The 23,934-nt window shown below is 34.7% G+C and overlaps 1 protein-coding gene across 7 annotated transcripts in view; it reads right to left on the bottom strand.

The window, feature by feature from the left end:
* MYOCD (myocardin) overlaps window positions 1-23,934 on the bottom strand; it is a 177,876-nt gene that overhangs the window by 20,699 nt on the left and 133,243 nt on the right. For all 7 annotated transcript variants that reach the window (XM_027850254.1, XM_027850255.1, XM_027850256.1 and 4 more), the window contains one exon: window positions 19,800-19,925. In XM_027850254.1, the coding sequence (XP_027706055.1) occupies window positions 19,800-19,925 (126 nt within the window). The remainder of the gene's footprint in view (window positions 1-19,799; window positions 19,926-23,934) is intronic.

The following is a 23,934-nucleotide window of genomic DNA, read 5'->3' as shown; positions in this document are numbered from 1 at the left end:
GTTACAGCAAGAGGTTGCAGGTGGCAGAGAGTATCTCCACATTGGAGAAAGTGAGCTTTCAGGATAAAGAGGTTTCTGGGGCATGGTAAAGGAAATCTAGAATGTAGCCAGGAGAAGAATTCCATTGACTTCTTTTGACAGTCAGTCCATTAGGGGAATAACCAGAAGATGAAGCATCTTTTTTTTTTTTTTTTTTTTTTGCCCATGTTTGTTCCAATGGGGGAGTTTCAAAGAATAAACTTTTAGGAGAATTTTTGCCATGCTGTGATATGTCTTGTTCCTCTCCAACTCTGCCCCCAGATGATAGATACATAGACTGATTTGGAAATGAGAATTATTGTTGAATTCAGGAACAAATATGTATTTGGAAGGGCATAGGAAGAAAAGGGTAATTTGCTCCATGTTCCTTGAAAAAGAGAGGCAGACACACTAAGGTAGATAGAGTTCTGGACCTAGAGCCAGGAAGAAGTGGATTTGTGTCTTGCCTCTGAAATATAACGGCAGCATGTCTCTGGGAAAGTCACTTAAAGACAATTTTAAGACTATAATAAAATTATAGATCTAGTCCAGTATCTATCTTCAAATAAATGAGTCTTCATTGTTCAAATGTTTATAGCAACCTACTCTATGCACATGAGACAATGGTTAACAATTTTCCTTGTGAGCACAGAAGAACGCTAGCTTTATTGAAACTTTCGATCTCTCTCTAGCCATTTTGGAAAGCAATTTGGTGTTTTCCCTTTTGACTCAACAATATCACTATTAGGACAATACCCCAAAAAGATCAGAGATGTTAGGAAAGGATTCACTTGCACAAATATATTTATAGTATTTCTTTTGGTGGTAATCAAAAACTGGAAACTAGGAGGTGTCCATCAATTGGAGAATGGCTAAACACACATATAAAGGTAATGGAATATCATTGTACTGTAAGAAATGATGAATGGTATGTTGAAAGACTTTTATGAATTGATTCAGAGTGAAATGAACAGAGCCAAGAGGACAATTTGATCAACCCAATTATCTACCCTGACTTACCAATCTTAGCTCTTCATTTTAGGCCATGCCCATGTCTGTCTTTGTGCTCTTTTTGGCATCACTATTCCAACCTGTAATGTCCTCTCTACTACATTATACTTATCTGACTCTTAGTTATTCTTTAATGCCCAACTCAAGCTCCACCAGCTCTAGTACCTATTAGCTCTAGTATCTGTAATGGAATTACATGTATAACAAGAGTTGCACAGTATTAGTAGGCAAGGATGTACAGAAACTGACATTACAGGAGGGAAGAGTAATTTTAGTGAGATCACAAATTTAAATGAATATTTGAGTGCTCCTAGGAGATAACTTTAAAAATGCCCCATCATTACATGAGAAAATATAATTAAAAAGTTTCTCTGGATTCTAGGTTAAATTTATCTATATCTTATTAATTCCAATGCCATCTATATACATTTGAAAATTAGTAATGTTTATATGTGTAAGACATTATTTTTTTAATTCTGTAGGATTATTTTTTCAATTCTAAAGAAGGTGTCTTTATTTTATCGAATCACACTGCACAATTTTTTTTAGAACTAAATAAAGAACAAACTTTAATAAAAGGAAAAGTATTTACTGGGGAGATCAAGGCAAATTGACTCAGTATCCAGGCAGCTTCTATGCAACCCAGAGCTCAGAAAGCCTATTCTGAACTACAGGAAGAAACAGTCAGACTGAGCAGCCCAGTGCCTAGGCAGCTATTGTCCAACCACAGAGCAACATTAGGAAACAGGGCCAAGGCAGCACTTGGGAAGCAAATCAACTGGGGTCTTGCAGGAAGCATGACATCAGCACAATCAATAATATTTGGCTAAGGTCTGTCAGAGTCATACCAAGGGATGAAACCAACTCTGAGTTCGAGATTGTGCAAGGAGAAAGAGACAGAGAAGGAGCCAAGGCCAAAACTTAAGTTGAATAATCAAGACAGAGCTCAAACCCAGGAATTCCTATAAAAGGTGGTGTCTAGTCTTGATGACTGCATCTGGGACAAAGCAAGGCCTATCCATGTCATTCAAGAGTATGGAAGGGAGCAGAATATGTCCAAACACAAAGTCCCCAATCCAGAAATTGAGGCTGGGGATGTGAATGAATGAAGATAACACAATGAAGAACTACCTTGGATTGAGAGAAGTCTAAGAAGTAAACCCAGAAGGAAAGAGTAACTCCCCAGCAAATCCAAGCACAGCTTCAGAGAAAAGAATGCCCTGGCCACAGACACTATAAAATTAACTGAAAGAAATGAAAGAAGAGACACAAAATATAATAATAAAGGAAACAACAGCTAGGGAAGAAAGAATGACAATGAGAATTGATAGCTCAGAAAAGATGGCAATGAACGTTACCCATAAAATTTGCCAAATAGAAAAGAACAACTCCATGAAACAATATTATTGTTGTTGAGTCATTTCAGTCATGTTGAATCTTCATCACCTCTTTTGGGGTTTTCTTGGCAAAGATATTGGAGTGGTTTGCCATTTCCTTCTCCAGATCATTTTACAGATGAGGAACTGAGGCAAAGTTAAGTGATTTGCTCAGGTCACACAGTTAATTAGTGCCTGAGACCAGATTTGAACTCACAAAGAACAGTCTTCCTGATTCCAGGTCCAGCATTCTATCCACCACAACACCTAGCTGTCTTCCATGAAATAATAAACAATATTTAAAAATCAAAATATTGAAAAAAAAATAGAAGATACCCACCAACAAAAACTGACCTATAAAACATGCCAAGGAGAATTTAAGAATCATCAAACTACTTGAAAATCATAATGCAACTGCCTCTAAAAAAACAAATAAACTGGGATATTGTATTTCAAGAAATAATAAAGATGAACTGTTCAGATCTATTAGAACCAGAGGGCAAAGTGAAAATAGAAAAAAATCCACTTGCCACTTTCTGAAACTCCAAAATTAAAACATCATATAAAAAATCCAGAGTTTCTAGGTGAAAGAAAATATACTGCAAGCACCTGAAGAGAAAGAGTTCAAGAAATTACAATAGTCAAGATCATACAAGAGTTGACATTTGCAATCATAAGGAAAAGAAGAACTTGGAATATGATAATTGAAAAGGTAAAAGATAAAGTCTTACGATCAAGAATAACTTATCTGACAAAATTAAATATGATGTGTGTATGGGAGGGGTTAGGGAATGAATGGGAGATGGACCTTTAATGGAATAAAGAGTTTCCAAGCATTTCTGATCAAAATGCCAGAACTGATTAGAAACTTTAAAATGCAAAATTGGTCCCAGATTTAAAATCTCCCAGGTTTGTTGTGAAGATAAAATGGTGACATTAACCTTTCTAATCAATAAACTCCAGTGGCTTCCTATTGCCTCAATTTGCTATTGAGAAAATACAAAATGCTCTGCTTGGCATTCAAAGCCCTTCATAACCTAGCCTTTTCAGTCTTATTATAACTTGCTCCCTGATACATACTCTTCAATTCAGTGGCACTGGCCTCCTGGCTATTCTATGAACAAATCATTTCATTTCTTGTGTCTAGGCATTTTCTCTGGCTGCCCACTGTGACTGGAACACTCTCCTCCTCCTCTCCAACTACTGACCTCCTTGACTTCCTTTTAAGTCCCCTAAAATCCCACCTTCTTCAGGAAGCCTTCCTTAACCCCTCTTAATTCTAGTATTTTCCCTCTTTTAGTTATTTCTTATTTATCTTGTATGTACCTTGTATAATTATACAAAACAAAATCCTATGTTGGCCATGAGGAAAGAAAAAGATAGGGTATGATAGCATAGGATAGGATAGGATAGGACAGGACAGGACAGAACAGGACAGAACAGGATAGGACAGGAAAGCAAAGCAAAGCAAAGGAAAGCAAAGCAAAGCAAAGCAAAGGAAAGCAAAGCAAAGGAAAAGAAGGGAAAGCAGAGGAAAAGAAGGAAAAGGAAAGGAAAAGAAAGGAAAGGATAGGATAGGAAAGCAAAGGAAAGGAAAAGAAAGGAAGAGGAAGAAGAAAAGGAAAAGGGTAGGGGAAAGGGAAAGGGCAAGGGAGGAAAGGAGAAAGAAAGACACAAAAATTTGTGAGCAGAGGAAGGATAAGGGGAAGAGAAGACAAATAATAGAACAGAAGCAGATTACTGCACCTATAGATCACCAGTATTAAGTAAATTCCTTTTCTTTTACTATCTGCTCTGTAAAGAAGGGGAAGGAACTTACTTTTTACTCTAAAGGGAATGGGTGAAATTGTGGGGAAATAGAGGCATAAGGGATGATGGCCAAAGAGAAGAAAAAGTACAAGAAAATAGACTGTAGGGAAATAATTAATGATTATAACTGTAAACATGAATGGAATGAACTCACCAATAAATTAGAAGAAGATAGTAGAATGGAAAAGAAAGCATACTTCAAAAATATGTTGTTTACAAGAAACACACTTAAAACATAAAGATTGACACAGAGTTAAAGTGAGGAAGTAAACCAAAATTGATAATACTTCAAGCAGACTAAAAAATTAATGGGAAACAATAATGATTTTAGATAAGGAAGCAGTAAAAATTGACATGATAAAAAGAGGTAAACAGGGAAGTCATGTTATACTTAAAGGCACTATAGATAATGAATCAATATTAATAGTTAAGTACTTAGAAGAAATGTTTTAAAAATTGCAAAGGGAAAGGCAGTAAAAGATAACAGTGGGGGACTCAAATGTACCCATTTCAGACCTAGACAAATTTAACAAAAATAACAAAGAATGTAAGTAACTGAAAAGAACTTTAGAAATGTTAGGAATGGTCAGTCAACAAGCATTTATTAAGTAATTACTATATGTTAGGCACTATGTTAACTATGAGTATATAAGGAAAGGCAAAACAAGGCTCCTGTCCTCAAGGAATTTACATTCTAATAGGGGAAACTACATGAAAACAGCCAAGTACATAAAAGATCTATATAGATATATGTGGAAAGTAATCTCAGAGGGAAAGCTGGGTAAGGACTGGGAAAGGTATCCTAAATAAAGTGGCATTTGAAGGAAACCAGAGATGCCAGTAGACAGAGGTGTGAAGGTAGAGCATCCCAGAAATGGGGGGCAGCCACTGAAAAGGCATGGAATCAGAAGATGGAGTGTCATGTGCATGGAATAGCAAAAAGGCAAGTGTTACTGGATTGTAAACTTCATGTATGTGTAGGAGACTAAGAAGACCAGTGACTTCAGGAAGGTGATGTCTTGACTTGCAAGTGAATTGGAATTAAGTGAGGCAGGTGTGTGCAAAGTCACCAGCCTCACTCTCTCCTCCAGAGCCATCTGGATCCAGTGGCAAGATATAGATCAGGATGACTGGAGATGGTTCCCATAAGAAGATTAAAAAATAGAAAAATATCAAGTTCTGAAAAGCTTAAGATGAGAACAAATACTTTATATTTGATCCTGGAGGTGCTAAAGAGCTACTGGAATTACTGAATCTCATATTTAGACCTGCACTTTAGTAGTGGAGTCAATTAATTGGAATGGGGAGAGACATGCAGCAGGGCGACTAACTAGAAGAGTAGTGGCACAGTCCAGGCAAGAGGTGATGAGAGCTTACACTAGGGTAGCAACTATGAATGGAAAGAAAGGGATATACAGAAGAGATGTGAAAGTAGAATTGATTAGACTGACAACAGATTGGCTGTGTGGAGTGAGTGAGAGAGCAGTTGGAGATGATGCTGAGATTTGAGCCTGGGTGACTAGGAGGATAGTGGCACACTAAAAGTAATAGAGAAGTTGGGGGTGGGGGTTCATTTAAAGGGACAAGTATTGAACTCTGTTTTTGGCATAAAGAGTTTGGCTTATAGAAGTCTTATGGAATTGGAAATATTCAAGAAGCAGTTGATGATATAAGACTAGCAGTCAGGAGAGATGTTATATAGATCTGTCAATTGTCTGCATAGAGATGATAACTGAACCCATGGCAGCTGATGAGATCATCAACAAAGATAATATAGATGGAGAAGAAAAAAGGGTATGGGACAGAGTCTTGGGGGACATCTACAGTTAGTGATATCTGGAAGAAGATCTAGCAAAGGAGATTTAGAGGACCTTTAGAAAATACATTTCAGGCCAATTTCAGGGCAAAGGAAACCTCCCAAATAAATGTAGACAAGAAGAAATATTAAGCATATATTTTACTGAATAAAATGCAATATAAATTATTTTCAGCAAAGGGCCTTGGAAGAAAGAATGAAAAACTAGGCTAAATAATTAAAAATTAATAATAATAATAAAATGTAAGTGATATTTTAAGAACAAATCATATAAATAATTTTATTGACAATGTTATTAGAGAAAATTCCAACAATGATACAATACACCAAAACTTTTAGAATGAAGTTAAATAATCCTTGGGGGATAATTTCTATCTCTAAGCACATTAATCAATAAAAGAGAAAAAGAACAGATCAATTAATTGGTAATGAAACTAAAAAACATACAACTACAATAACAAGAATATCAGAAAACTCTTAAACACCAAAGTAGAAATCATGAAAATGAAAGGAGAGATGAACAAAATTGAAATAAAAAAGAAGTAAAACACTGAACTGGCAAATAAAAGTAGGAAATTTTTTTTAATGAATTAATAAAATAAATAGCCACTCTCATTTAAAAAAAGAAAACTAAATAGTATTAAAATAATAAAGGAGAATTTATAACAATTTAAGAGGAAAAAAGGAAACAGAGATTATTTTGCCTAGTTATATGCTAACTAAACTAAGAACTTAGATGAAATGTATTAAATATTTATAAAATATAAAGTGCCTAGATTGACAGAACAAGGAATTATAATAATAAGGCTATTTAAATAAATCAACATCAGAAAAAGACACTGAAGGAACTAAATGAATTCCTAAAGGGGAAAAATAAGACCTGATGGATTTAAAAGTGTATCATATCAAAAATTCAAAGAAAAATGAATCCCTAAAGTATACGACTTGTTTGCAAAAACAGAAAAAGCAGGGATTCTTCGAAACTCTTTATATTATACAAATATAGTCATTGCCAAAAACTGGAAGAAACAAAGCAGGAAAAGAATACTATGTAGCAATATTTTTAATGAACGTTGACAAAAATGTTTTAAATTAGCAGAGGCCATAACAACTATACAAACACATATATATGTATATGTGTGTGCATATATACATGCATATATATATGTGTGCATATATACATACACATACATATATATGTATATATACTATGCTGAGTTTGTATTTATATCAGGAATGCAGAGTTGTTTCACTATAAAGAGAATTATATATATAAATAACAACAATAATAAAAAATAAAACATGCCAAAATCAATATATGCTATAAACGCTTTTGGAGAAATACAACAAACAATAAGCATAGGAATAAATGCATCTTTCTTTAATATGGTAAGTAGTATCTATGTAAAATGCAAAGCCAGCTTTACATATAATGGAGAAAGCCTATCGGAAATTCTCAGAAACTATTTTGCCCTTTTATATGCTAAAAAAAACTAATAACTTAGAGGAAACAGATGAGCACATACAAACATAAAAATAGCCAGATTAGCCAAAAAATAAAGACTATTTAAACAACCAAATTATTAGAGAAAGAAATTGAACAGGCCATAAAACTCCCCCCCACCAAAACCCTCTAGGACCAAGTGAAATTATAAGTAAATTCCATCAAACATTCAAACAATAACCAATTGCATAGTCTGTAATATTAAGAAAAGAATTCACCCTTCCAAATTCTTTTTGTGATACAAATATAGTCTTGATACCTAAGCAGAACTATATTCCTAATGAACATTGATAAAAATTGTTTTAAAAATATAAGTGAGTAGGCCACAACAGCATATTAGAAATATTATATATACTTTGACCAAGTTGGATTTGTACCAGGAATGTTGGGTTGGTTCAACATACAGAGAATTATAAATATAATAAATCATGTTAACAATGCCATCCCAATTAAATTGCCAAGTCATTTTTAATGAATTAGAAAAAAAAAATAACAAAATTCACTTGAAAAAATAAAAAGTCAAGAATATCAAAGGAAATAATGAAAAAATGTAAAGGAAGGAAGTTTAGCAGTACTATATCTTAAACTATATTATAAGGCAGTAATTATCAAAACTATCTGGTATTGGTTATGAAATAGAAAGGTAGACCAATGGAATAGAGTAGACGTACAATTTACAACAGCAAATAAACATAATAACCTTGTATTTGACAAGTATAAAGACTTTAGATTTTGGGATAAGAATTCATTATTTGGTAAAAATCTGCTGGGAAAACTGGAAAGCAGGTTGGCACAAATTGGTCATAGACCAGTATCTTATACTATTTACCAAGATAAGGTCAAAATGGATACATGATTTAGATATAAAGAGATATCTTACAAGAAAATTAGAACACAGAATACAGAACTTATCAGACTTAATGATTGGCAAACAATTTATGAATAAGAGATAGAGAACAAAGTTAAGTGTAAAATGGATCATTTTGATTACATTAAATTAAAAAGGTTTTTATACAAATAAAATAAATGTAGCCAAGATCAGAAAAAAAAAACAGAAAATTGAGGGAAAATTTTATAGCCAGTTTATCAGATAAAGGTCTCATATCTAAAATGAACTTTGTCAAATCTATAAGAAGATAAGTCATTCCTGCTTCTGGGAGCCAAGATGGTGAAGTAAACAGTAAATCACTGTGGCTTTCCCATATTCACCTCCAAACAACCATAGAATAGCACTGCAGATCAAATCCTGAAACAGCAGAACCAGTGGAAAGATTGAGTGGAGCAGTCTTTAAGCCAGTGAAATTTGGAGGATTGGCAAGAAAGGTCCATCTCACCCAGGTAAAAGGGGAGCACATTCCAGGATAGGAAGCATCTCAGCAAGCCAGCAGCAAGCCCCACCTTAGCAGTGAGAGATCCTGAGCCCGAGTGTGGTGGAACTGGCAAATGTCAACACCAGGACCCCCCTGCATGCCTTAGCAAGCCTGGGGAACTGGCAGACTCCAGCTCTGAGAACCACCACATGCTTCTGTACAGCCCCAGGTGTGCAGGTGTCTTCCAGTGGCCAAATGTCCACATGCTTCATCAAAGCTCCAGTTATGTGGGGTCCTCCTGTGACTGGACCTCCACGTGCTTTGGTCTGGTTCCAGGCAGGCAGGCATCCTCCAGTAGTCAGACTTCCACATGCTTCAGTGTAGCCCCAGGGAAATGCAGAAAAACCCCACCTGGCCTCAGTATATACCAAATGCCACCTCTAGGACCCCAGATCAGCACTAGATAAACTTCCAGACCCCTACAACCTCTAGCAGTGCCAACTACCTCCCACTCCACCCCCTCAACACACTAGACATGAGGGGTCCCCATGACCTCAGAGCAACATTAGCTCAGCACCAGGTAAACAGCCAGGGCCTGCAGTGACTGGCACAAAAAGCCTAAGACCCTGGGAGCACAGATCAAATTTAAAAGAAAGGAAAAAGGTCACAAAAATAAGAGCAAAAAACAACAACCAAAAAAAAACAAACAAACTGACCATACAAAGTTTTGGTGACAGAGAAGACCAAGATACAAACTCTGAAGAGGACAACAATGTCAAAACACCCTTCAGGCAAAATCTCAAAGGAAAATGGGAAGTGGTCTCAAGCTGAGAAAGAACTCATGGAAGAGCTCAAAAAGGAGCTTACTTACTAACTGTGTGACCCTGGGCAAGTCACTCAACCCCAATTGCCTCACCTAAAAGCAAAAAAAACCAAACCAAAACAAACAAAAAAAAAACAACCCCCCCCAAAAATTAGCATAATGAAAACTAAACATTTAGGCAACTAGAGAGCAGTTGATAGAGTCCAGTCTGACCCTGGAGTCAGAAGGACCTGAGTTCAAAAACAGCCTCAGATGCTTGACACATCTTAGCTGTTTGACCTTGGGCAAGTTACTTAACCCCAAGTGCCTGCTCCCCCCCCAAAAAAAGGAGCTTAGAAATCATATAAGAGAGAAAAAATGGGGAAAAGAAATGACAGTAATTCAAGAGAATTATGAAAAAAGACTCAACAGCTCAAAAACTGCCTAAAAAGTAAAATTGACCAAATGGAAAAGGAGATACAAAAATCCCCTGAAGAAAACAACTCCCTAAAGAGTACAATTGACCAAATGGAAAAAAACTACAAATAGAAAGTAATTGAGGAAAACAATACCTTTAAAAGTTAAGAGTTGGGCAAGTGGAAGCTAATGACTCTATGAGACATCATAAATCAATCAAACAAATTTAAAATAATTCAAAATGGAAAAAAATGGGAAAAACAACTGACCTGGAAAATAGATTCAAGAGAGCTAATATCAAAATCATTGGACTAACTGAAAACCATAATCAAAAGGAGGACCTGGACAGCATCTTTCAAGGAATTGTCAAGGAAAACTGCCTTGATGTCCTGGAACTAGAGGGCAAAATAGGCATTGAAAGAATCTATCAATCACCTTAGGAAAGAGATCCCAAAATAAAAACTCCAAGAACATTATAGCCAAATTTCAAAACTATCAGGTCAAGGAAAAAAAGTACTACAAGTGGACAGAAAGAAACAATTCAAATATCAGGTAGTCACAGACATCAGTTACAATAGCACTTGGCAGCTGCAACGTTAAAGGATCAGAAGTCATGGAACATGATATTCTATAGGGCAAAGGAGCTGGGACTACAACCAAGAATGACTTACACAGCAAAATTAAGCATAATACATCAAGGGAAAAAATGGTCATTCAATGAAATTGAAGAATTTCAAGCCTTCATCAGGAGAAGACCAGAACCAAACCAAAAACTTGGCCTCCAATATCAAGACCCAAGACAAAAATAAATAGGCAAAAAGGGAAAAAGAAAACATTCAGATTCAGTAGAGATTCAGTAGAGCTAAACTATTTACAAACCTGCATGGGAAGATACTTGTAACTCTTAAACGTGGTATCACTAATAGTACAGATAGAAGGAATATACATAGACAGAGGGTATGGGTATAAGGTGAATTTGAGGGAATAACATAAAAAAAATTAAGGGATAAGAAAGAAGAAAGGGAGAGGTAGAATTGGTGTAAATTATCTCACATGAAGAGGTGAGAAAGACCTATTACAGTGAATGGGGAAGATGGAAGTGGGGGCAATGGGCATTGCTTGAACCTTATTCTCATTATTATTGTCTCAAGGAGAGAATAATATGCACAATCAGATGAATATAGAAATCTATCTTATCTGACAGGGAAGTAGGAGGGGAGGAGATCAGTAAGGGAGAGGGGACTAACAGAAAGAAAGGCAGATGAGGGGAGGTATAGACAGAAGCAAAACACTGGTGTAGTGGGAAAGGGTGAAAGGGGAAAGAGGACAAACAGGAGGAAGAATAGGATGGAGGGAAATACATAGTTAGTAATCATAACTATAAATGTGAATGGGATGAACTTTCCCATACAACAGAAGTGGATAGCAGAATGGATCAAAACCCAGAATCCTACAATATATTGTTTACAGGAAATACACTTGAAGCAGAGACACACACAGAGTAAAGGTAAGGGGGCTGGAGCAGAATCTATTATGCTTCGACTGAAGTAAAAAAAGCAGGGGTAGCAATCCTGATCTTAGACAAAGTAAAAGCAAAAATAGACCTAATTAAAAGAGAGAAGGAAGGAAACCACATCTTGCTAAAAGGTACCATAGACAATGAAGCAATCAAATTAGAAGAGCAAGGAATAGTTTACCCATCAGATCTATGAGAAAAGTAAGAATTCATGACTAAACAGGAGATAGAGAGCATTATGAAATGTGGAATAGATAATTTTGATCATATTAAATTGAAATGCTTTTGCACAAACAAAATCAATGCAACAAAGATCAGAAAGAAAACAGAAAGCTGAGAAATGATCTTTATAACAAGTGTATTTGATAAAGGCTTAATTTCTCAAATATATAGAGAACTGAGTCAAATTTATGAAAATACAAGCCATTCCCCAATGGATGTGAACAAGCAGTTTTCAGATGAAGAAATCAAAGCTAACTATAAGCACATGAAGAAGGGCTCTAAATCATTTTTTGATTAGAGAAATGCACATTAAAACAACTCTGAGATATCACCTCACACCAATCAGATTGGCTCAATTGGACAATGATAAATGTTGGAGAGGTTGTGGGAAAATTGGAACACTAATGCATTGTTGGTGGAGTTGAGAACTGATCCAACTATTCTGGAGAGCAATTTAGAACTATGCCTAAGAGGCAACCAAACTGTGCATATCCTTTGGTCTAGAAATACCACTACTAGGTTTGTCTCTCAAAGAGATAATAAAAAAGGGAAAAGGACCTACATATGCAAAAATATTTATAGCCACCCTGTTTGTGGTGGCAAAATATTCTAAATTGAGGGGGTGCCCATCAGTTGGGAAATGGCTGAACAAACTGTGGTTTATGAATGTAATGGAACATTATTATGCAGTAAGAAATTATGAACAGGCACGTTTCAGAAAAACCTGGAAAGACGTGTACAAACCAATGCAAATTGAAATGAGCAGAACCAAGAAAACACTGTACATAGTTTCAGCAACACATGTGATGATCAACTATGAATGACACTGCTTGTCTCAGCAACACGATCCAAGACAAGTACAAAGGACTCATGAAGGAAAATGCTATCCATACCCAGATAAAGAACTGAAATATGAATGCAGATTGAAGCATATTTTTTCACTTGCTTTATTCTTTCTCATGTTTTTTTCTTTTGATATGTTTCCTCTTCCACAACCATGATGAATATGGAAATATACTTTACATAATAGCATATATATATACACTATATCAAACTGCTTACCATTTTCAGAAGAGGGGAGCAGAGGGAGGGAGGGAGAAAAATTTGGAACTCAAAATCTCATAAAAATGAATGCTAAACATTTTCTTGATATGTAATTGTGGGAAAAAATAAGATACTATTTAAAAAAAGAATATGAGTCTTTCCCCAATTTAAAAATGATCAAAGGAAATACGCAATTTTCCAAAGAAATGAAAAAATGCTCTAAATCATTATTGATTAGAGAAATGTAAATTAAAACAATCTTGAGATATCATTTTACAACTACCAGATTGGCTAAAATGATAGAAGTAGAAAGTGACAAATGTTGGAGGGGATGTGGAAAAATTAGGACATTAATTCATTGTTGGTGAAATTGTGAGCTGATCCAACCATCTGGAAAAGCAATCTGGAATTATGGCCAAAGAGTTATTAAACCACCTATACCCTTTGACCCTACAATACCACTATTTGGTGTACTTCCAAAGATTATTAGGGAAAAAGGAAAAGACCCTATATGTTCTAAAATGTTTATAGCAGCTCTCTCTGTGGTGGTAAAGAACTGGAAATTGTAGGGATGCCTGTCAAATAGGGAATGGCTGAACAAGCTGTGTTACATGATTGTGATGGAATACTACTGTACTGTGAGAAATAATGAGCTTAATAATTTTAGAAAAACATGGAAAGACTTGCACAAAATAATGAAGAGCAAAATGAGCAAAACAAAGAGAACATTGCATATAGTAATGGCAATACTGTTTTAAGAATGATTTTGAGCAAATAAGTTCTTTTGACTATTATAAATACCTAAATTAACTATAAAGGACATAGGAAGAAAGGTGATACCTGAATCCAGAGAAATAACTGATAAATAGAAATATGTATTTAATAATTATATATATATATTTATACATATATACGCCTATTTGTGTCTAATGGTAGGCATTTGGGGGGGAGGAAAAGATGAAATTTACATCATGATTTTGTTGCGTATTTGAAAGAAATAGCAAGTTGTACCTAGTAGGTTTACTGTTGCAATCATCTTTTTTATTGTACTATGTTGTGAAAATGCTTGTTTTATTCCATGAAATAAAAATAAAAATAAAAATTTTAAAACTTTTTTTTAAAACTCTAGAAAACATATGAATGAAAAATTTACTTAATATAGCATATGTTGTTGTTTTGGTTGTTTCACTCATGTCCAACTCTTCCTGACCCCATTTGGGGTTTTCAAGATACTGAAGTGGTTTGCCATTTCCTTCTCCAGCTCATTTAACACAAGAGGAAACTGAAGCAAACATGGTTACAGCTAGTAAGTATCTGAGGTCAGATCTGAACTTGGGAAGACATTTGGCCCAGTGCTCTATCCACTGCGTCACCTCGCTTCCCCATAATATAGCAAATAAATCTAATAAAATAAATTCCATCTAAATCTAAGACAAACTTATGTAATTGAGAAAAGTTAGAGGGCCTTCCAAGAAAAGATGGAAACCAGCTTTATTGAGTACCCACTATGTGCCAGACACCATGCTAAGAGGTTTACAAATACTTCATTTGATTTTCAAAACAACCTGGGAGGTAGGTACTATTATTATTGTCATTTTATAGTTGAGGAAACTGAGTCAGACAGCAACTAAGTAACTTATCCATGGACATATTAAATGTTGTCTTCTTGACTCCAAGACCACTGCTCTATCCTTTGAACCACCTATCTGCCTGTAATAGCAAAGATACCCACAATCACAATGCTGGTTAATCTAAAAATGCTAGTTGTAGCTACAAGACAAGGAAAAGATGTTGAGGAAATAAGCATGGGCAAAGAGAAAACAAAATGAGCACTTTTTGCAAATAATATGATTTATTTGAGAAAACTGTAAAGAACCAATCAAAAATTAATAGAAACAACAAATCCAGCAATGCTCAAATATATAATACAAATTCATATAAATCTTTAGCATTTTGGCATGTTATAAACATAACCCACTGGGAAGAGAAATTCCATTCAAAATACAGAAAATATAAAATATTTAGGAGTGTATCTATTAAGACATACTTAGGAACCATATAAATCCAAGCATAAAACACTTTTTGCAGAAATAAAGCCAGACCTAAATAATTTGAGAAACATTAATTGCTCATAGATAGGATCAGCCAATAAAATAAAAATGGAAATAACTGCCTAAATTAACTTGATTATTCAGTGTTGTGCCAATCAATCTACAAAAGGAATATTTTAGAGAGAAAAAATAATAATGAAATTCATGAGGAGGAACAAAAGCTTAAGAATCTCAAGAGTAATAATCATAAAAGGGGGAAGAACATGGGTCTCTCAGTATCATAATATTATAAGAAACAGATTGAAATTATTACTTAAGAACTATTCTAACTATTACCAAAGACTCTTCTAATTATTACTAAGAGCCATTCTAAAATAGATAAATAGTAAAAGGATATGAGCAGGCATTTTTCAAAGGAAGAAATCCAAACTATCAAAAACTGTATAAAATAGAGCATTGGCCCTAGAGACATAAATACATGTAAAATAAATAAATACATTTCAAATCTGGCCTCAGATATTTACTAGCTGTGTGACCTTGGGCAAGTCACTTAACCCTGTTTGCATCAGTTCCTAATCTGCAAAATGAGCTGGAAAAGAAAATGGCAAACCACTCCAAGATCTTTGCAAAGAAAACCCCAAATGAGTCACAAAGAGTCAGAAACAACCAAAATGACTCAAAAACAATAAAAAATTAAATGAATTTTGAGGTTTTATCTCATATTTATCTGACTGCCAAAGACTACCAAAAAAATAACAATTATTGGTAGGGCTGCAGGAAAACAAGTACACTAGTATGCTTTTGGTAGAACCATGAATTTTGGAAATATGCTCCAAAATTTACTAAATTTTATGTACTCTTTGACCCAGCTATACCACTACTATTCAACATATATATATATATATATATACACACACATATAGAATATATTCATATATGCACATATATATTTATATAGTGATAGATATTATATATGTGCCTATATTCCCGAAAGAAATCAAAGAAAGAGGAAAGGACTTATATGTACAAATATGTATTTATATATTTATGTATATATAGATATACATATATATCAGATCCTTTTATATTAATTAAAAATTGTAAACTAATAAGATGTCCTCCTTTTGAAGAAGGCTAAATGAATCATGGTATATGAATGTAATGGAATATTATTGTTCCATAAGAAATGATGAAATGAATAGGGATAAGCTAGAAGCATTTCCAATAAGACGAGGGTTGAAACTAGGATGTCCATTATTACCACTGTTGTTCAATATAGTACTAGAAATGTTAGCTTTAGCAATAAGAGAAGAAAAAGAAATTAAAGGTATTAGAATAGGCAAAGAAGAAAAAAAGCTATCACTCTTTGCAGAGGATATGATGATATACTTAGAGAATCCTAGAGAATCAAGTAAAAAACTGCTTGAAATAATAAACAACTTTAGCAAAGTTGTATGATATAAAATAAACCCACATAAATCATAGGCATTTCTACATATTATCAACAAAGCCCAACAGCAAGAGATAGAAAGAGAAATTCCATTTAAAGTTACTGTAGACATTATAAAGTATTTAGGAGTCTACCTGCCTAAATAAACCCAGGAACTCTATGAACACAATTACAAAACACTTTTTACACAAATAAAGTCAAATATAAATAATTGGAAAAACATCAGTTGCTCATGGTTAGGTGGAGCTAATAAATAAAAATAACAATTCTACCTAAATTAACTTATTCAGTGTCACACCAAACTACCAAAAATTATTTTATAGATTTTTTTCTTTCTTTCTTTCTTTCTTTCTTTCTTTCTTTCTTTCTTTCTTTTTGTTCAATTGGGGAGAGAGTGGGAAGAATATATTATAAATACATGTAAAATAAATGAATACAATTATTTTTTTTGCAAAGGATAGCTTTAGTCTTTTCCAATAAAATCAGAAGTAAAGCATTATTATTATTATTAGACACAATTCTAGAAGTGCTAGCTTTGAGAATATGAGAAAAAGAAATCAATGAAATAAATATAGGAACAGAGGTGAAAAAGCTATCGCTTTTTTCTCAGACAATTTAATAGTCTATCTAGAGAGTCTAAAAAAATCAACTAAAATTAATTAAAACAATAATAAAGCAGTAATTATCAAAACTTTTGGTACTGCTTTAAAAACAGAGAAGTCAGTCAGTGAAATAGATTAGGCTTACAACATACAGAAGCAAAGAAACATAGGAAAATAATGTTTGATAAACCCAAAGAATTCAATTCCTCAGGTTTGGACTCATTATTTGTCAACTGCTGGAAAAGCTGGAAAGTAGTCTGGTAGAATTTTTGTATAGAGCAACATCTCACACCATATACTAAGGTAAGCCCCAAATTAGTACAAGAATTAGATAAGAAATGTAACGTATTAGAATTAGAGGAGCAAGGGAGTGACAAGGTCAGTAAAAGGATTTATCTTTACAAAAAATATTCATAGCCACTTTGTTGTTAAGTTATTTCAGTCTTACTCTTTGTGAGTCTGCTTGGGGTTTTCTTGGCAAAGATACTGGAGTGGTTTGCTATTTTCTTCTCCAGCTCATTTTACAGATGAAGAAACTGAGGCAAATATGGTTAAATGACTTAGCCAGGGTTAAGTCACACAGCAAAAAAAGTCAGATTTGAACTCAGGAAGATGAGTCTTCCTGACTCCAGGCCCAGCCCTTTATGCATTATGGCTCCACCTACTGGTAATGACAAAAAAAGATAAACTAGAAGTGACCTAGATGTGGAACATAGATTATAGGATTACAGATCTGGAGCTGGATGAGAAGTTGGAGGCCATCTAGTCCAATCCCTCTATTTTACAGATGAGGAAACTGGGATCCAGCAAGGCTAACACAGGTAGTAAAGCATCTAGCAATTAAAGTATAGTTTAATTAGAATTGAACAAATTCTTGCACATCATGTTGAAAACCTGTGATTTTAACAGTGTGGTAATTTTCTTTACCTATGTAGATCATGACATTTTTATAATTTACAAACTTAAGAGAGTTGTCAGAGACTCAGAGAGGTTAATATGGCATATTAATATATTGGAATATTGTGGTGCCACAAAATGATAAATACGGAACACCTAAGGAAAGGTGCAAAGATTTTTACATAGTAATGCATAGCAAAATCAGCACTATCAAAACTATATACATATTCATGAAAGGAAAGGAGGAAAAGGAAAGGAAAAAGAAAGGAGAATGGAAAAAGGAGAGAAAAGGAGAATGGAGAGAGAAGAAAGGTAAAGAGAGAAGAGGAGAGAATAGAAGACAAGAGAAAGATGAAAATAAGTCCGCAATTGATGGAACTCAGTGGATATGGAAGGGGCCACAGAACAAAAACATTTTCTTTGCTTTTTGTCATTTCTTAATTAATTTGATTCTTCCTTTTCAAAGGCTAAGGATTTGTGGGTTAAGATTCATGTTTATTGTTTTTGTTGATGATTAAGTTCATAATTTTTAAAAGTTATTTAACTATTTGTGGCAACTGAATTCATGAATTAGATTTGTGTCAAGATAGTGACAATCTCTATAGGGACATATGCATCATGGAGAAATATACCTAGAAAACGCACTAGTTTTCCTACTGAAAGACAGCTAGGAATACCATACACTAAGAGTGCTACAGCTCTGCCATCTGGTTCTCTTGTTCTTTTTCCTTCCCAGGTTCACACCCACAGAACTCAGTACCTACAGTATGATAGACTAGCCTCCAATACCAGCCCAGAGCTTCTAGGTCTCCTTGTTTTTGTTTTTTTAAATGTTATCTATAAACAGCACCAAAGTGGAAGAACAGCAGTTAATACCTCCCTTTTCCCTCTCCTCACCAATTGTTCAGACTTTTTGATTGGAGGAACACTGAATTTTATTGAAGTCTTCCTTGACTACCCTACGTAACAGTGATCTTTTCTTCTCCTTGTACTATCTGTATCACTCATTAGCATTTAGCAAGTTAGTTAAATTCAAAATAATTTGTGTATTTTTATAAACTAGCCATGATAATCACTTTACTGGATACAGTTAACACTGTTACTTTGCCATCCCATAGTTTTGCTAACCCCCATATCCAATAATACACTTTTTCTAGATTTAATAGATAATATGATACCTGTATTTTCCTGAACACTTTCCTTGTGAATACATACAATCTCAGGACCAATGGAAATTGTTACTAGAAAGGATTGATTTTCATTTTTAGAAAATATAAAATCATGCATTTTCATTGCAGCTTGATGGTTGTGAGGCAACAATTATTGTTGTAACTTATCTTTTTGTGTTATTTTATTTCCCCTTTTATATTCTAATCTTGAAAAAATTGAAATCTCCTGTCTCCTTGGGGACAAGGATCTTGTCTGATATTTCTCTTTATTCTGACCTTCCCACTCCACAAAACAGTACCTAGAATAGTTTCCCAAATATAGTAGATGTCCAATAAAAATTTATTGATGGACTGAACATAGCTACTCTCACCTTAATTACCCTTATCCCAAGATGACCCCAGCTATCTGCAGTGATGGAGAATCAGTTGTATTGATAGCAAGTTCACATGCACCTACAGTTTACTTTCCAACTATGCTGTACATTCTCTTTAGACAGAGTTAAATCTACAAAACACACTAATCTAGGGTGTTACTCAATGGGCTAATTTTGGGCATGGGGGAAATTTGTCTCAGAATCATAGACTCTTAGAAAGACCACAGAATATATCTAGTCAAACTCCCATATGAATCTCTTTGATAGTACTCCTAGCTACAATATCCCTCATGAACTCAGACATGATTCAGAGAACTGAGCTCAGAACTTTAGTATTTTACCCTGTGGGCTGAATGTGACCCAACAGGTAGGTGGTGAGCCTGGATTTAGCTGTTATGTGTATTTCTGTACCTTTACCACAGCAGGCAGAGGGATGGGTGGGCTCAATGGGCCATTCACCTGCTTCATGTTGTCTGATTGATTGATGAAGTGTGATACTGGTTCATTTCTATCATTTTCAGAGCCAGAAGTATGATCCTGAAATAAAATTTAATTTTATCAGTGGGGAGGAAGAAATATGATGACATAATTGTTAAAACATAGCTCCTACTTCCAATTCTGGTAATCTAATCCTACTTCTCATATTTTTCCCCTAAAGGGTTTGAATTAGGCAGTCTGCCTGAAAAGCTGTTGTACTCAAATGGATATAAAGAGAATTGGAGACACTGAATCTGGAGGATAGGAGAAGGGGAAAACACTAATTAGAGGAAACGTGGTATTAGAAGAATGGAGGCATATGTTTGTTTACATGTATTTGTGCATGTGTGACTGTCTGTATGTAGCTGGTAGGGCTGGTTTGTAGCTTACAGCTGAGTAGTAGAAATGAGCTGTTCTGATATATTTGTTTTAATGTTTTTGCCTGATTCTGCATGCTTTGGATGCACTTCCTACAAATTAGCCTTCTTATTCTAAATAACCAATACCTTAATGAAATGGTTTATAGTGTAATGAGGGGCAAAGAAAAATCCTTCCACTTTTCCATCCTTCTGGACACCCTCTGGAATAGAGAGGATGACACTGGGGGCTCCTTAGAATTTCCCACAGGTGGTTTGAAAGAACTTTTGTCTCTTGTCATTACTTCTCTATGTCGCAGGACTGAAGGATTCTGATCTTCACCTCATATCTAAGTACTCCTTCCATCTATCAAATCATGAAGATGTCTCACTTTGGGTAGACTGAATATATCCTGATATTCACATTCCTTCTTATCCCCTTCCTTTACCCTTATTATGATTCCTTAAATCATTTAATATTCATTCATTAATTTGTTGGTAACTTTGGGTTTGCAGGAAGTTATTCTCTTTTCAACAGCGAGAAAATGCTTACTCAAATAGAAGTAAGCAGAACAGGTGTCCCTAGAGATTTCTGGAGATAGGTAATATCTTATTTCTTTTGGTGAATGAACAAAAGTGGTTAGTCATGGAAACAAGATATTTGGCTCAGATTTCCCTTATACTTTAATATTAGCTGTTGTTAAGTTTGAGTTTGCCCCTAGGTATTATGTCTGTAATTCTGGTAGCTGCTCCCATGAGAATGGTGGTATTTTGTGTTATGTGGAAAAATTGGTTCTGTTTTCTCTTTGAGTACATAATCAAGAAATAAAGGAAATAGCACATATATGTAGTATTATAAATCCTGATTAATGTCTAGCTTTTAAATGGATAAAAAGTTAAGTAAAATAGTACAAAAAGTGTGATTGTGACTCATAGTGTGTATACTTACACCTTAAAGGTTATTTTTTGCTTAGTTATTTTTCATGTTTGCTTTAATTTTAATAAGTTAGTGCCATATATTTACAAGTCAAATACATTCTTGTACTTGATTCAAATTGTGATTTCATTTAATCTTGTCTTCACTTACATGGGGTTGTCACTGTATACAATTTTCTTTTAGATGTTTCCTTTGTTCTGCTTTAGCACATTCAAATTTTCCCATATTTTTTGAATTTTTGAAATATAATCTAAATAATATTCATTATTCCTTAAGGTTAGTAATATGCTATTATAGTCTTATACAACATTATAAAATGGATAACAACTATTACCCACTTGTTGGAAAAAGGTTGTTCCCATTTTTTGGTATTAAAAATAGTACTGTCATAAGCATATATTAAATACATACATTAAAGCTTAAATTATACTAAATCTCTCGGGACACCATATATACATATATGTGTGTGTGTGCATGTACATATACGTGCACACACACATATATGTATATAGATAAACCAAATGGAACTTTTTTGCTGTCAATTATTTCTATGGTGTATTGATCCAGTAGACACAGTAGTTGGGATGATGAATTTTACATTGTTTTTACATAATTCCTTTGTTTTCCAAAGTAACTAGACCAATTCATATCTCCATCAGCAGTATGTTAGTTATACTTTTATCAGAGGTGTTTAATACAGAGATTCCTTCTATTAGCTTTCCCCCCCCAATTATTCTAGCTACATCCATTTTATTTTTGTGTAACTCATGCATGCAGTGCCTTTAGTGTGGATCCCCTACTTATTCTCTGGTTTGACTTGATCAACTTAGCCTGTGTTTACATTGGCAGCACTAGGCCTCCAGAGAGGGACTACTACCATGTGGCTACCCTCAAATTCTCTTAGGGTCCTAGGGCTAACCCTGTTGTGGAGGAATACACTCCTCCTGATCACTATGGTATCTCTGGAGTAACCAATGGCATTCTTTTATTTATACAAAACCAGCTACTCTCAATGATGTTACATTAGGTCTTAACAAAAAAGTAAGATAATGATAATCATTGTCACAGTTACTTATATAAAGCAAATACAGAAACAACAAATACATTTTAGTCCACATATAAACTTGTATTATACTCTTACAAAAATATATTTAGTATCTGTGGTGAAAAGTAGGCACACACAGAAAACTGGCAAAGAAAAACATGAATGGGCACACACAGAAACCTGTCGGAGAAGAATAGGAATGAGGAAAGCCCATCTAATCAGGAAAACCCCCAATATATTTGGCTTATATATACTTTTTCACATTGTTTCTCCCATTAGAATGAACTCCTTGAGACTCTCTATGCTCAGTGCTTAGCACAATACCTGGAACACAGTGTTTAATAAATGCTCATTGACTAGCTGAACAATACTAGAATTATAAACTCCTGTGTCCTCTTTCTGCCTTAGTAACCATCCATAAAATTCCTTGATGAATGAGACTTCTGCTTTGAAGCTTCTAGGCTGAACTAAGTTGATTTGCAATGAACTCAACAAATATCTCACTGGATATGTTATCTTAACTGAACTAGTCAAGATGCTGGGTAACTTCTTTGATTCTCTTCTTTCAAGTTGTTCCTCTGCTTGCTTGGATTTAACTTATCAAAAACAGCTATAGTATTCATCACTTCTAGTTTCAGATTTAGCTGATGCTTTTCAGCTAAGTGCTGCCTGCTGTTTTAGGAAAATGCAACATTCTTTACCCTAAAGTTGGCAAAAGCACTCTGTTTCTGCTCCCTTGAAGGACACTTCTCCATCTCTACCTAACAACTAGGGGCATGCAAAGAAATATCAATGGGGTTAAAATTGATCATTTTAAAATTGATCATTTACAGGCTCCTATTTTCTTCTTTCTCAGCAGAATATCATAAGAAAAAGAAGAGTATGTTCTCACTGTTTTCATAACAGAAGTCTCATTTTGTACCTATAGTCTAACACCCCTCTACGAGAGGGGTATATTTCATTATCTGAATGAAGATTGAATTGTAGATTCTCTGAGTGAAGCTTGGTCATTGCAGCCTTCTCTTCTCTCCTCAGTAGAAAATAATAACAGAGAGCATAGGTTGTTGTTATTATTAACTTCTTTTCCTCCTCCTTTTATTCCTCCTTCTTCCTCTTCTCTTCCTCCTTCTCCCTTTCCCATCCTCCTCCTCCGTCTCCTCTATCTCCCTCTCCTCTTTCTCTTCTTCCTCCTTCAATGTCCCTTAGCCCCTAATTCCTCAATCATTTGGGACTTAAGGTTTTTTTCATCTGTAAAACAAAATCAAACTGAGGTCCTAAGAGCTGAAATGACTTGTCTTGGGTCACAAAAGCAATGCCAGAATTAAGATTTGAAACCATTTTTCTTACTCAAAATTGAGTGGTTTTATTATTATATAATGATACTTCACAATTATTATTATTATTTTTGCTTTTTGGTGAGGCAATTGAGGTTAAGTGACTTGCCCAGGATCACACAGCTAGTGTCAAGTGTCTGAGGCCAGATTTGAACTCAGGTCCTCCTGACTCCAAGGCTGGAGCTCTATCCACTGCACCACCTAGCTGCCCCACTTTACAATTATTTAACATGGATTTGACCTATGCCCAGATCCCCTAAGATGAAGGGCCTCTCGTGAAAATTGCAGAAAACTTGCTTCTGAGACAGAAAAACTAGTGTAAGTGTGTGGACATTCTTGATGGCCTACAATGTGGATGGAAGGAGCTTCTTTCCACTGGCCGCCATATTTGAACCTG

The sequence above is a fragment of the Vombatus ursinus genome, unplaced genomic scaffold (assembly GCF_900497805.2).
Source record: "Vombatus ursinus unplaced genomic scaffold, bare-nosed wombat genome assembly UNPS02008996.1, whole genome shotgun sequence".
Taxonomy (NCBI): Eukaryota; Metazoa; Chordata; class Mammalia; order Diprotodontia; family Vombatidae; genus Vombatus; species Vombatus ursinus.
The sequence above is the reverse complement of the archived record's forward strand: the minus strand, read 5'-3'. Positions and strand labels throughout refer to the sequence as shown.